Genomic DNA, 12,856 nt, shown 5'->3' with positions numbered 1-12,856 from the left:
ATAAAGTATAAAGAGCAAAACGAAATTATTACTAGGATATAGAATTTCTAGGTGCCAAAGCATTTGCCAAGTGTCAGGTCTATCTGTATCTGGTCAGGCCAAGAGACCTGAAGGGAAATACTCAAGCTTCAATGTAAAACTGGCTTATGAGTTAGCCACTCAATGGAAACTACTATTAGACTGATCAGACTATCTGTTCTGTGCTACTTTTTGTAGCAGGTTATTAAAAACTAAAGCTAAATCTCATTTTTCTATGGATTGAGTTTTTATAATGAAGGAACTTGTATAAGCTGCCAATCAACCATTTCATCTAAGCATTTTCTAATTCAAATTTACATAAAAGGAGGGTAGTTCAAAGGGGAAAAATAGCTATTAAGTTATTACAAACCAAAAGATATGCATGGAGATGTATAGAGGTGGATGGACAGATGGATGAATGAACGGATAACTATTCCTAGAACTCCTATACATCTGCATATCTGTATTTTTTTAAAAAAAATTGTGGTTATTCTTCCAAACTCAATTCTCTTGAATGATCTAAAGGTATTTTCTAAGTGGCTAAAGTGCTTCATTTAGTATAAAATTAGAATAATATACGTTGGGCTTATTTCTTCTATTATTAATTTTTTATTATTCATAAAAACTAACATGTATAAACATTGACATAGTTGGGCTTATTGCCTGATAATTAAAGAGAATTATATTTGTGTCAAATGTACTATTTTAAAATTTGTTACTTTCTTCGTAATGTTAAAAAGCAATATTTGAATCAATGTGTGGTATAGATTTTTGTAGATTTTTCTACTCACTGAGGCATGCAGTCAATACCTAATTTCTCTAGAGATATACTGCATTTAACATATTGAGCTTTTTTAAATACTTCAGACCTGTGCATTGAGTCTATAATACCTATCTTAATTTGACATCTTTGATGACCATATAATACGATACCTAAATTGTATTTTAAGTGTCCATTTGTTTACCTAATACATTCAGTGTCAAAGAAATAAATACATTGCATACTTTTTTTTTTTTATTTTTGCCAATTGCTATGGTATGTGAAATCCAAGTCTTGTGTTATTTCTTGCATGGTTTCATTTCACTCTAATCTAACACTCTAACTTACAAAATATATGTGAAATAAACTGAGAATGTATTTTCATGCTAACAAACTCGAGGAAATGATGTGGTTTACACAATACTTATATTCTTAAGCAATAATTCCAAAAAGGGAATCAATTTTCCAATTATAAAATATTAAGGACCATCAAAATATTGATATGCCCTTTTAGATCTGTTAGTAAACAGAATAATACACTGTTGATTTCTTCTTTGATGTAAATTTGACTGCTGTAAATTATCTTTGGTTAATATATAAATAAACAATAGTGAAGTCTATTCCTTCTGTATGGCATATACCCAGTTTTTACATTTAAACATGGCTTTTAAAGTCTTGATATATGTCTTGGCCTTTTGGTCAGGTTAAGAATACACATTGGCCAAGTCTAAGATACATTTGCTCTATTGAGTGACTTTTTCCTAAGTTTCACATGGAAAAAACTGGGACTTAAAATTTAAAAGGTACTGAAAAACTAAGAGAAGCCTAGGTTTAATATTTTACCTGAAATAGGACACATTGCATCCTAATATTTCCTAATATCCTTTTCAAAATTACAGTAAGTCATGGTCACTATAAAATACTCTAGATCTTTACACATCAGAATTGACGAAATACTGAGTTACATAGGTTATCACTTGGAAAACTAAGAATACTTTAAGTTTGTTCTGCAGTAGTCACCTTTCACTTTGTCAGGTGAGCATCTTATTCAGATGTTTTCTGCTTTCTTGTTGTCTTAGCACATATATTAATATTTTGGGCATTTGAACTCTGCTTGATGGAGAAATTTTCAAGTTCACTTTATTATTTCCTACAAAACCTTGCTTTTTTCATACTCCATAATGTTACTCTATATAAGAAATAAAACTAAACAGAAAACTTAAGGCAAATAAGGAGATTAATCTTGGAATTAACACTTAGACTTTTCTTTTTTCCAATTCCTCTTTCAGTCCATTTGGTGAACTGGGCCAGTTAATTTTATTCCCGTTTGTCTTTAGACTAATGATGAGTTTGCTAAGCTAACTTATCTGTTGTTCTTATACCAGTTCTAAAGGTCCATTTATCACTTTATAAATAAATATTTTAACTAGAGATCCTTCTGTATTGGATTGAAATAAATTGTTTCATGAAAGGATAGTAACATGAAAAATTTCATCAATGATGCAGCTTAGATCTCAGGATCTTCCACTTATTTATTCCTTGCCCAAACAACTATATTTGTATCAGAATGTCATATTGCTGTAAGTTTACATGCCTGTTTCAAACACCTCCCTCACTGTGGAAGTTGTGTATGTAATGTTGTTTGAATGATATTAAAACTAATGATGGAGGCAAAGTAATAATATTATTATTTTTTTTGAGATGGAGTCTTGCTCTGTAGCCCAGGCTGGAGCACAATGGTGCAGTCTTGGCTCACTGCAACCTTCACCTCCTGGGTTCAAGCAATTCTCCTGCCTCAGCATCCCAAGTAGCTGGGATTATAGGTGTGTGCCACCATGCCTGGCTAGTTTTTGTATTTTTAGTAGAGATGGGATTTCACCATGTTGGCCATGCTGGTCTTGAACTCTGGACCTCAGGTCTTGAACTACCTGCCCACCTCAGCCTCCCAAAGTGCTGGGGATTACAGCCATGAGCTACTGTGCCCAGCAGCAAAGTAATTATTAGATTGAGCACAGGCTTTGGTTTCTGAAAGACTTGGATATCAGTGCTGAGCTCTGTTAATTTTTGCTCTGTGGTATTGAGCAAATTATTTAACCTATCTGAGACTCCATATTGTTGTAATTAGAGCTAATAATACTTATTTTAAATTGTTTGAAAGATTAGATGAAATAATAAAAAGCAGGTAGAGTGCCAGGCACAGTAGCAGCTCTACATAAAACACATCAATTGTTTTTAATTATGCATTCTATTCTCAGCCATTTCTAAAATTTTATTTCTAGTTAAATAGAATTTAAATCCCCACTTGTGCTTGTTTCTTTCTAATTGTTTTTACTCTGGAAATACTTGATAATTTAGAAATGTTGAACAATTGAGAATACAACAGGCTTTCAACAAGAGTGATGTATATTGCTTCATATTAGTAAGTTCAATGTAAGTTAGATGCTATTAATAAATAATATTTAGAAACTAACTTGAGAAAGTTAGAAATAACTAAATCTCATTACAGTTTCAAGCAATAATAAGTAAACATTTCATTTTATGACATCTATATGAAAATGTATTGTCAATAATCATATTACCAAATGCCACTGAAGAACCCTATGTATTACAATAAATTGTGCAAATACGTGACTCAAAAACAAAACAATGCATAACATATTTTCTATTGAAATGAATGAAAATATATGAAAAAGAAATACATTGCACAGTATCATCTGATTTTAGAGCTGAAAATGTAAAATGTTAGTGGCAGGGCTAGAATTGGATCTCATTCCTAGTCCAGAGCTCTCTCTATTTACTGCTTCACTTAACATGTTTTAAAATGAGTTTGAAAATTGTATAATTAAAGAAGCAACTTTCAAATTAAAAAAAGATTTTTTTATAGTTAGACATTAATAGTCCTTGACTATAATCAGTTCTTTGTGTAAATTATACATGCACACATAGATTCTAATTATTGTCTAGAATATTTGTTTTTAATTAATTTAACAGGTATTAAAATTACTCCTCTGTGTACAGTAGATGGAAAGAAGACAATCATTGGGAAAGTTGAAGATTTTAACTTCACCAAATAAGTCAGACTTCTCAATTTGTATTTCTGAGAGGGAATTTCAATAGAGGTATATACTCAAACATTTTTAGTCCCTCACTCTTCAATGTGGGGAAAGGAAAGGGTGGCTATTGGATGTTCTTTTTATCACTACATGCATTTATGTAGGACTTATCAGAAACAGTGGTGAAACGCTTACCTAACCATAGTTGTTAATATATATGTACAAAAAGGAAAAGATTGAAAAATGTGATAATGTATTTTAATTAGGTAAGACCAAACTATAATAGTGAAGTAAAGTTAACTCTCAAAGGGCTATTTCAAATGAAGATCAGTTTATGAAAGATTGGCTTCAGAAATCTAAATGACTTGTCATTACTTACAGCTTCATATCAATTAATCCCTCAGTTGGGGGGTAGGGGGAAATGGCTAGGAAGGTTCAATCTATTTTAATTCTGATTGTTTTTCCTCAAAGGGCCTCTTGTGTGTAGCTTGTATCATCCAAACAGGTGCCAGAATATCATTTTTTGAAAATTAGAGGATATGAATTTTTTTAAGTAACGGTAATCGGGAATTGCCATAATGGAAAAGGGACTCGTGAACACATCTGTACAAATGGAACCATTCCATTATTAATGGGAGATTTATTACTGAAGAAATCACTACAGAACAGTGTGGTAGAGATTGTGTTTTTATTTTAATATGAAAGCCAAGTCTTGCATTAGGACATTGTTGAAGCTTGTGTGGAAAGTAAATGGCACCCATGGGACTGTAGCATTCTGCTAGATTGAAGGGCCTTTAATAATCCAATACGCTAATAGCAGTTAAGATCGAGTGTAAGAGCTAATCATGTCTTCTGCTTTTATAATAACTTATACATGGTAACCAAAAGTAGTTATGATGTGCTGGCCTCATTGTTCTTAGTAGATGACTTTTCAAATTAAAAACTAAGTTCACTGAGTAACTTTTCAGAGTTTATTTCATAAAAGATAGTAAAATAGGATACCTGTTTACAGCAGTTTTAACAGCCACCTGCTACTCTTAGGAGATTATATATCCCTACACAGATGAACATTCGAGTAATGATAGAAATGTAAATACAAGCCTGTTGTTTTATAACAATTTTGAATGACTATAAAATGGGTTTATCTTATGAGTATTTGCTAATGTTCGAATCATTATTTCAGTGGTTTGTTAATAAGTTCGTTTATATTTGATGTTTCCTAGGTTTCATTGTCCATCTTCTCATATAAGGCACTTACAAATATATGTTAAATTATGAAATTAGTCTACAGCATTTAATAGCTTGATATAAATGATATTTTTAAGGGCGTGAAAATGTGCTTTTAATATATTTTTTATGGAAAATGATCTTATATTAAATTTTGAAAGCCTCTGTTTGGCTTCAGAGTCTACTCCCCACCACCTCTCCCCCCCAACCCCGCCTCCAATGCCATTGCCTCACTTTTATATCGATATGGGACCAGAATTTTAGCTTGCTGCTGCTTATATCCATAAATAATATTTATAAAATTGTAGAACCCTATATCCAAAGCAGTAGACATATTTTTATTGTATTTTCATGTGATTGAAAAATCTTGAGACAGACCTGTTTTTTGATACTGCACACTAGATGGCAGTTTTGTCATATTCTTCCAATTTCAAATGCTGCTAGTGTGAGTGGAACAGGAAAGGCCATCAGTGTTTAGTCTGCACTCAGAGGGTCTCTGCATGACCAACGCAGACCCTATGGACTTCCTGGAACATATGTTAGCAATTTAGCTGCAGACATTTATTTCTTTGTTTTACTGCTTGGCTCTTTGAGAAAGTGTTGGTGCCGGGTTACGGGTTGTCTGGATCATGTCAGAGGCCATGGGGATCAAGTTCATGTGACAGGCCAGACTAAGGAAAGATGAAGTTGGAGGAGGTGAGGAAACTGACCCTTACTTTCAACAGCATCCAGTCGCTGCCTGTCTGTGGATTGGGGCCAAATGCTTGGACGTTTAAGTTTTATTCCAGCTGAACAAACAAAACACTTTGCCCATTTGGCTTTTTCATATTTCATCAGTAGTAGATCACCCAAAGATTTCTCCATTTCTCAATGACTTGCTTATCCCTCGTCTTTCTCTCTAATGCTTATTCCTCTAGCCCTGTCCAGACGAAGTGACGTTGAGATCCTTGGCTACTGCATGCTGCGGTGGTTGTATGGGAAACTTCCCTGGGATCAGAACCTGAAGGACCCTGTGGCTGTGCAGACTGCTAAAACAAAGTACAAATTTTCAAGTATTTCATCATATACTGCAGCAGGTCTGAAGGGATACATTAAAGGGAGCTAATGACACAGAGAAGATTGACATTCACCCAACATGACAACCAAGGCAAATTTCTTTAGTTTGAAAAATATGTTTTAAAAAACCAAACAACTAACACATAAAATCCATTAAGGTAACATTATAAAAAGGCACGTACTTGAATTACAGTGCAAAATATAAAGTGAAATGTCTGTTTCTTTATGTGGTATTTTCCAAAGCTTAGATTCTAGGTGGTAGTCTTTTCAAGGAAGAGTATTTTAAATTAACATTGTACAAGTATGTTGAAGTAGTCTGAGCTTGGTATGATTGATATTAACTATGTAAAACAGCAGTGTGAAATGGGACAAATCGGGCTTATATTTTTCAAGTGAAAGCAACGTACCTCTTATTTCTGTCTTGGAGGGAATATGTTTTGTTTCTCAAAGAAGAAACAGTTTTTACATGAGCTATTTATATGAGATAATCTTATAGCCACATAAACATTTTTAATATTCTACATTCAGTTTTTATTACCTGGATTCAGTTAGCATAAGAATTAGGTCAGACTAAGAACAGGGTGTTTTACTGTTGTACAGTTCTCTCACTGATCAAGCCTAAGAAAAAGTCAATTGCAGAGAGCACAGAATAACCAGTTTTTCATTATATACCAAGATATGCTCACCAGTAATTATCCACAGATAGCAAAAGCATCAGCTAAGCTAAGTTTTAAGTAGGACAATCACAACAGAAGAGTACAAAGCTAGGGGAAAATTAGCTGATTCATAGAAATCTCTTTGAATTCAATGTGGCATCCATTCTTAATAACGAGAAAGATTAGCCAGTAGATTCAGAAAAATGCATATTATGTTTGTAAATACTGATATATAGTATATGAAATATTTCTCCACTTGGAATCCTGATCATCCTAGTCCCTTACCCAAAACTAAAACATTTATGTAAGTCCATATTAGTACTAAATCAGTTATTCACTGCAGTGATTGATGTGTTCATATTAATTCTCATGTAATATTTTTGAAATTATGGGTCAAGTCTAAACACCATAATGGACATATATAAACAGTTTTGGTATTTAATTTTACAAACCAGTTTACCTAATTAGAATAATGTAATAAAGTAATACTATTTTTTTAAAAACTAGCATTTTAATTCTAATGATTATATGTTTGTTTTTATTTAAATAAGACTAGTATGACTTGCTTTAGTTTTTTATCAATATGCATATACATACATACATATATATATTCATTGTAGGTCTCCATAATGAATATACTTATGTATATTTGTGTATAATAGGGTGTCATGTAAAATAATAATATATGCTAATAAATAAAGCAAACATTTATTTACATTTTGGAGACTCATATATGTTAATATCTTAATTTTCACTTGATTAATAATGTAAATCTATAGACTTGTAAAGCCAATATCATATTATGAAGTTTATAATTCAGATAAACCATAGACATTTTCAAACTTGTTATAGTACATAATCATAATTTATGTATAGTACATTTATGTAATTTATACAATTTATATAATTTAATATATATAAATTTATATAATTTATATAGTACATAGTCATAATTCATTCAACTTGCTGAGAAGATATGACACTGAAATTCCCCATAAGGGTGGGATTGTATATTCAACCAAGATGCTACATCTCCCTTATGCCTTTTATTTTCCTGACATAGTGTGATGATGGATCAATGTATGTATTGTTATTCTGCCTATGCCAGAGGTTGTGAGTCGCTTACATATATAAATAATTTTAGTTGAATGTTTTTACAGGTTGAGTATTTCTTACTTGAAATGCTTGGGACCAGAGGTGTTTCAAATTTCAGATATTATTAAATTTTGGAATATTTACATTACACTTAACAATTGAGCATCCTGCAAACCTGTTTAATCATGGGATAGCATAGATTATTGCCCAGTGGAGAACAATGCACATATATAATAATTAACTTCTCTCCAGTGGTAAATGCCTGAGGAAAAAAAAAATCCTGAAATTTCAGATACAGTGTTTGCATGAATTTTTATTGTTGTTTTTGAGAAAAGAAAATCATGATAAATATTACTACTTCTGTGTTTCTGCATATATAAACTTTGAGTTAAAGCATTTATATTATAATTCCTATAATTCCACCTTGTTCAGTATTGGGGCTTAGAAAACAATACCCCAAAGTGTGGTGTTTTGGCATACTGAGAACCTTTGAACTGAAAGAGACTGGATGGCCTCTTTCTGACCTTCTCCTGCCCTCTTGTCTCATCCCTTCACCTCTCCAGAAGAGAGTCATAGAAACCAGAATTCCTCTTCCCCAAAGCAGGTTACAGAAACTAAACCCCTGTCCCCTAAGCAAGGCATTAAATGCAGAAAGGTCACCCTCTTCCTTCTCCCTTGAAGACCCTCATTCCAAAGGGGTCCTGCCCCATCCCCAGGAGGAATAAATGCTACACACATCAAGAAGAATATGGACAAACTTATGGGTCCCCTCAACCCACTTCAGTACCATTAGATCATACCCTTTGTCCAATCACATTCCTGCCCAGCTGTCTATTCTTCATCAAACCTAAGCATAAAGATAGACTTCCTTGGGTCTTTGGGTCTTCATTTCTGAAGTCTTCTGTGTCATGTAAAACTTTGATTAAATAAATTTGTTATACTTTCTCCTGATAACCTGCCTTTTGTTACAGGAATGTTGGCTGTGACCCTTATGGTGGGTAAGAAAAGGGATCACACCTTTCTGGCCCTACGTTAGTCTAGGTTACTGATATAAGATTAGTTTATGGGCATTGAGGGTTCTCCCCTATTTCTGCTTACTTTCCTATCTATTATAGCTGGGTAATAAAAAAAAAGCATTGAAAATCACAATTTTGGTGACCTACCAACACAGAGTTAGAGTTTTGTTTTCTAATCAAAAGAGTCACAGGGTTGAAAACATATTAATTGTGCATTACTTTGTTTTGTTTTAGTCTATTGGATGAGCTCCCTGAGTCAGTGCTTAAATGGGCTCCTTCTGGAAGAAGTTGCTGTAAGTCAAATAGTAACTTTTACTTTCTTAAGATTTACAGGTCACCACATTTGTTGCTCTCATTTGGTAGCTTTTGCTTAACACACCGGCTCCTATTCCCATCAGGGTGGAAAGGAGGAAACTTCAGGTTGCAAATAGGTTGCTAAAGAACGCAGTGTTTAGATCATCTTTAACATTAGAACACAAGAACCTCAGAAGATACTTAAGTGGAGTTTTAGGCTCTGCTTAGTGCATTTCTCTCTCTCTCTCTCTCTCTTTTAAGATATCTATTTTGAGAATCATGCACCGGTTTAATAGTCAACCGTATCTGGTATTTCTAGAGTTAAAACTTTTCTGGTTTTGTTCCTCTGTATATTGTTGAAAGAAGATAAAGTTGAGCTAAGGAAAAACTGCTTTTAATCGGTCATTTAAAAAACCAAATCATTAAACACTTGAATGCTGTTTGGACCTGAATTATGCTGACTGAACTGCCAGCAAAGAAAATTTTTTATTAGCAAAGGCATTTGATTTTGGGATTTGGAGGTATATTTCATAAGTGGTTTTCTCTTTCAAGTTAGTATAGAACTTTTTGGAATTTTTAGTTGACAGTGTTATCAATACATATTATATAAAATAGCAAGTCAACTAGGAATTACCCACATTCCTGTCATTTTTATATGCATACACAACACATTATTCAACACTAATTTAACAACTGAGTTAGACTGTCTTAAAAGAAAAAGCCAGTGCCCACCAGTGCCCACTATCAGGCTTGCTTTTTCTTAGAGACAGATAATCAGAGTGCATCTTGCTTTCTGTTTACATTGGGCAATCTCAAAGTTAGCTTTTGGGCTGACTTCTGAAAGTAGATATGTATACCGTCCTCTCTAGCTAAGGTCAAATAGCACCTGTTTCCACCTGGTTGAAAAGTAAAGTCATCTTAAACTTATATTCACAGCCTTTCTTTCACTAGAAACCAAAATTTTCATTTGTGTAGGAGAGGAAAGAAGAATAAGCCAGTTCTTCATCCCCCCTACGTTTTGCAAGTCCTATAAGCCTGTCCCCACATGAGTCTTCTGCTTTCCCCTTTCTTTAGTACTTTTCTTCTGATTGCGGGAGCCACGCAGGGGAGATCCTCATTGGGGAGATGAATTGGAAGATGAAATATTTGTTTTCATAACTGTGAATAACTTGGTCAAAATGGTAATATCTTTTTGGCTAATATTCTTACTGGCATTTTTTTTTTTTTTTTTTTTTTTTTTTTTTTTTTTTTTGCAGTGGAGTCTCACTCTGTCGCCCAGGCTGGAGTGCAGTGATGAGAACTTGGCTCACTGCAACCTCTGCCTCCTGAGTTCAAACGATTCTTCTGCCTTAGCCTCCTGAGTAGCTGGGACTATAGGCATGTGCCATGCCACCACACCCGGCTAATTTTTGTATTTTTAGTGGAGACAGGGTTTCACCATATTGGCCAGGCTGTTCTCAAACCTCAAACTCCTGACCTTATGATCCACCCACCTCAGCCTCCCAAAGTGCTGAGATCACAGGCGTGAGCCACCGTGTCTAGCCCTTATTGTCATTTTTACCAAGTCATACAGTTTATGTTTTAGTCAACTGGACAGAAAGAAAGAAAGATGGGAAGATGTCATTTAAAAAAAAATTATTTATCTCTTTTACCTTTTTGTCACGCCTGCAGAGAAAGGACCTGCTCAGTTTAGGATTAGAAGAGAAAGCCCAGATGCCCTGAATTGTTCAAGCCAAATGCTTGTGGACCAGTGTATATTCTATCATACTCTATTGTTAGAGTTAAGATTTGAGTCGGATGAGTAATCTAGAGGGGAGGCATGCCCAGTTTTTTTTCTCACTACAAACCATTTTATTGATTCCATACTATTATTTATAAAATGCAGATTTCTATTTCTAAAGCACAAAATGTTGAAACTTTAATATTACATGAAGACCTCTTAAATTAGGAGGTTGTGCTTAGGAAGAACACAACCATGAAACTAAAAGGAACTGATGTACAAAAGTTTATTACTGAAACATTTTATGAAATAAAGCAGCCAAGAAGTTTCCAGCATGCATGTCCAACTAAGCAAAATAATAATAGCTTCAAAAGTTTCTATCTCTTGATTGTAATGATATGTCATATTTCACTGGCTTAAAAAGCAGATGATTTAAAAATATAATTTCATACTAAAGGCATTTTGCTTTATAGTTCTGGCAATATGCTAGTAAATTTTACAATGTACTTAATATAATAAATCCAAATCTTGAAAAACTAACATTTAAACCAGTATTATATCACAATAGTCTAAGCTTCAGGTTTGTAATAATAAATTAATAATGGAAATGGCTCTTTTTTATTTTCTCCCTCTCCTACCTCACTGGTACCTCATTTTTCCAAACCCCAGTCCCATGAAGGCTTTGCAGCACAGCTGCTATCAGCTGGTGGGGTGCCAGGAGTTTTCCATTGTCTTGTAACAGTGATTTGTTCTCAACACATTCAACTCTTTTCTTCATTTTGGATATTCTGATTAATGGAAATATGTACCAAACTTGGCTTACCAATTTTCAAAGGACAAAAACCAATATTTACATTAAAGTGTAGTGAATATAATTTAACCTTTTTTTTTTTTTTAATCATCCATTTAGGAATTGGATACCTGCCAGTCCCTGTTAAGGGGCTGCATGAAGCATCAGTTATAAACATGGTGATAAAATAGCAGCACTTGCTAGTTAACAGAGATCTGGTTAACCAAATGCTAGATAACAGAATTTGATAAAAATAAAAAATTAGAGATGAGAAAAATAGGTTGCATAATTGCTACCGTGTCCTGGAAGAAAAACCCAGAGCCAAGAATTCACATTTTAATCACGTTAGCTTCATGTTCCCAGAAAATAGCTCTGGACTATCTAGTGTAAAGTGGTCACTCTAACTTTAATAGGGAGAAAGGGATGTTAACTATTCCTTTTGGAATTTTTCCCTATAGGGAGTGAAGCTCAGTGCCTCTGCAGTTTTCCTTTTGAATAGAGGTAGGCCTGGAGGGAAAGTGAAGGATTAGGAAGTCACTCCCGCCAACCCATGAGCTTCCCAGGTTTTCCCACCATGGATATAAGCAACTAAGTGAGAAAGTAAGAAGTAGTTGAGTTTGAGTCAGTAATATGTTTTTGAAAGGGAAAGCCATATCTAAACATCTCTGTGTACAAATGAAAGTTTTTAAATAGTATTTGAAATTATCACCACTTCTATTCCAATCTTAGGTTGAACCTCAATATGAAACAAATGCAAACTACAAATATTTTAATGCAGTGACGTTTGTAACTGTTGGTTACTAATTCTGTTTGTATTTAAAAGTTGGTAGTTCTTAACCTTTTGGGGGGAAGAGTAGTTACTGTGTAGTTCTAAGGGAACATTTCTTTATACTAGAGAAAAAATAAAAGTTGGCATCTCCTCATCGCAGTGCTCTAAAAATCAAAAAGACTATGCCGAGTACCAGGCCAGCTAGGTATGGAGGACATGAGGGAGGTTTCATGCATTCTAAAGTCAATCTTCACTAACAACATGGAATTTAAGGTCTTTTCTAACTATACTGTTATAATCCCAAAATCAAAGCCTTAATTAAAATTTGCAGGTTTTTTCTTAGAAGTAAAGAGGTTTATAATAAGTAACACTTTAACTGGATTCTTAGAAGCTCTTAAAGTA

The 12,856-nt window shown here is 33.8% G+C and overlaps 1 protein-coding gene across 6 annotated transcripts in view; it reads left to right on the top strand.

Annotated features, from left to right (window-relative positions):
- Window positions 1-12,856, top strand: part of VRK2 (VRK serine/threonine kinase 2) — a 108,436-nt gene that overhangs the window by 75,502 nt on the left and 20,078 nt on the right. For all 6 annotated transcript variants that reach the window (XM_032292071.1, XM_032292072.1, XM_032292067.1 and 3 more), the window contains exons 9-10: window positions 5,976-6,096; window positions 9,116-9,174. In XM_032292071.1, the coding sequence (XP_032147962.1) occupies window positions 5,976-6,096; window positions 9,116-9,174 (180 nt within the window). The remainder of the gene's footprint in view (window positions 1-5,975; window positions 6,097-9,115; window positions 9,175-12,856) is intronic.

This window comes from Sapajus apella, unplaced genomic scaffold, assembly GCF_009761245.1.
Source record: "Sapajus apella isolate SASKATOON/1434 unplaced genomic scaffold, GSC_monkey_1.0 scaffold26, whole genome shotgun sequence".
Lineage (NCBI taxonomy): Eukaryota > Metazoa > Chordata > Mammalia > Primates > Cebidae > Sapajus > Sapajus apella.
Note: the sequence above shows the minus strand (reverse complement) of the source record. Positions and strands in the feature narration are given on the sequence as shown.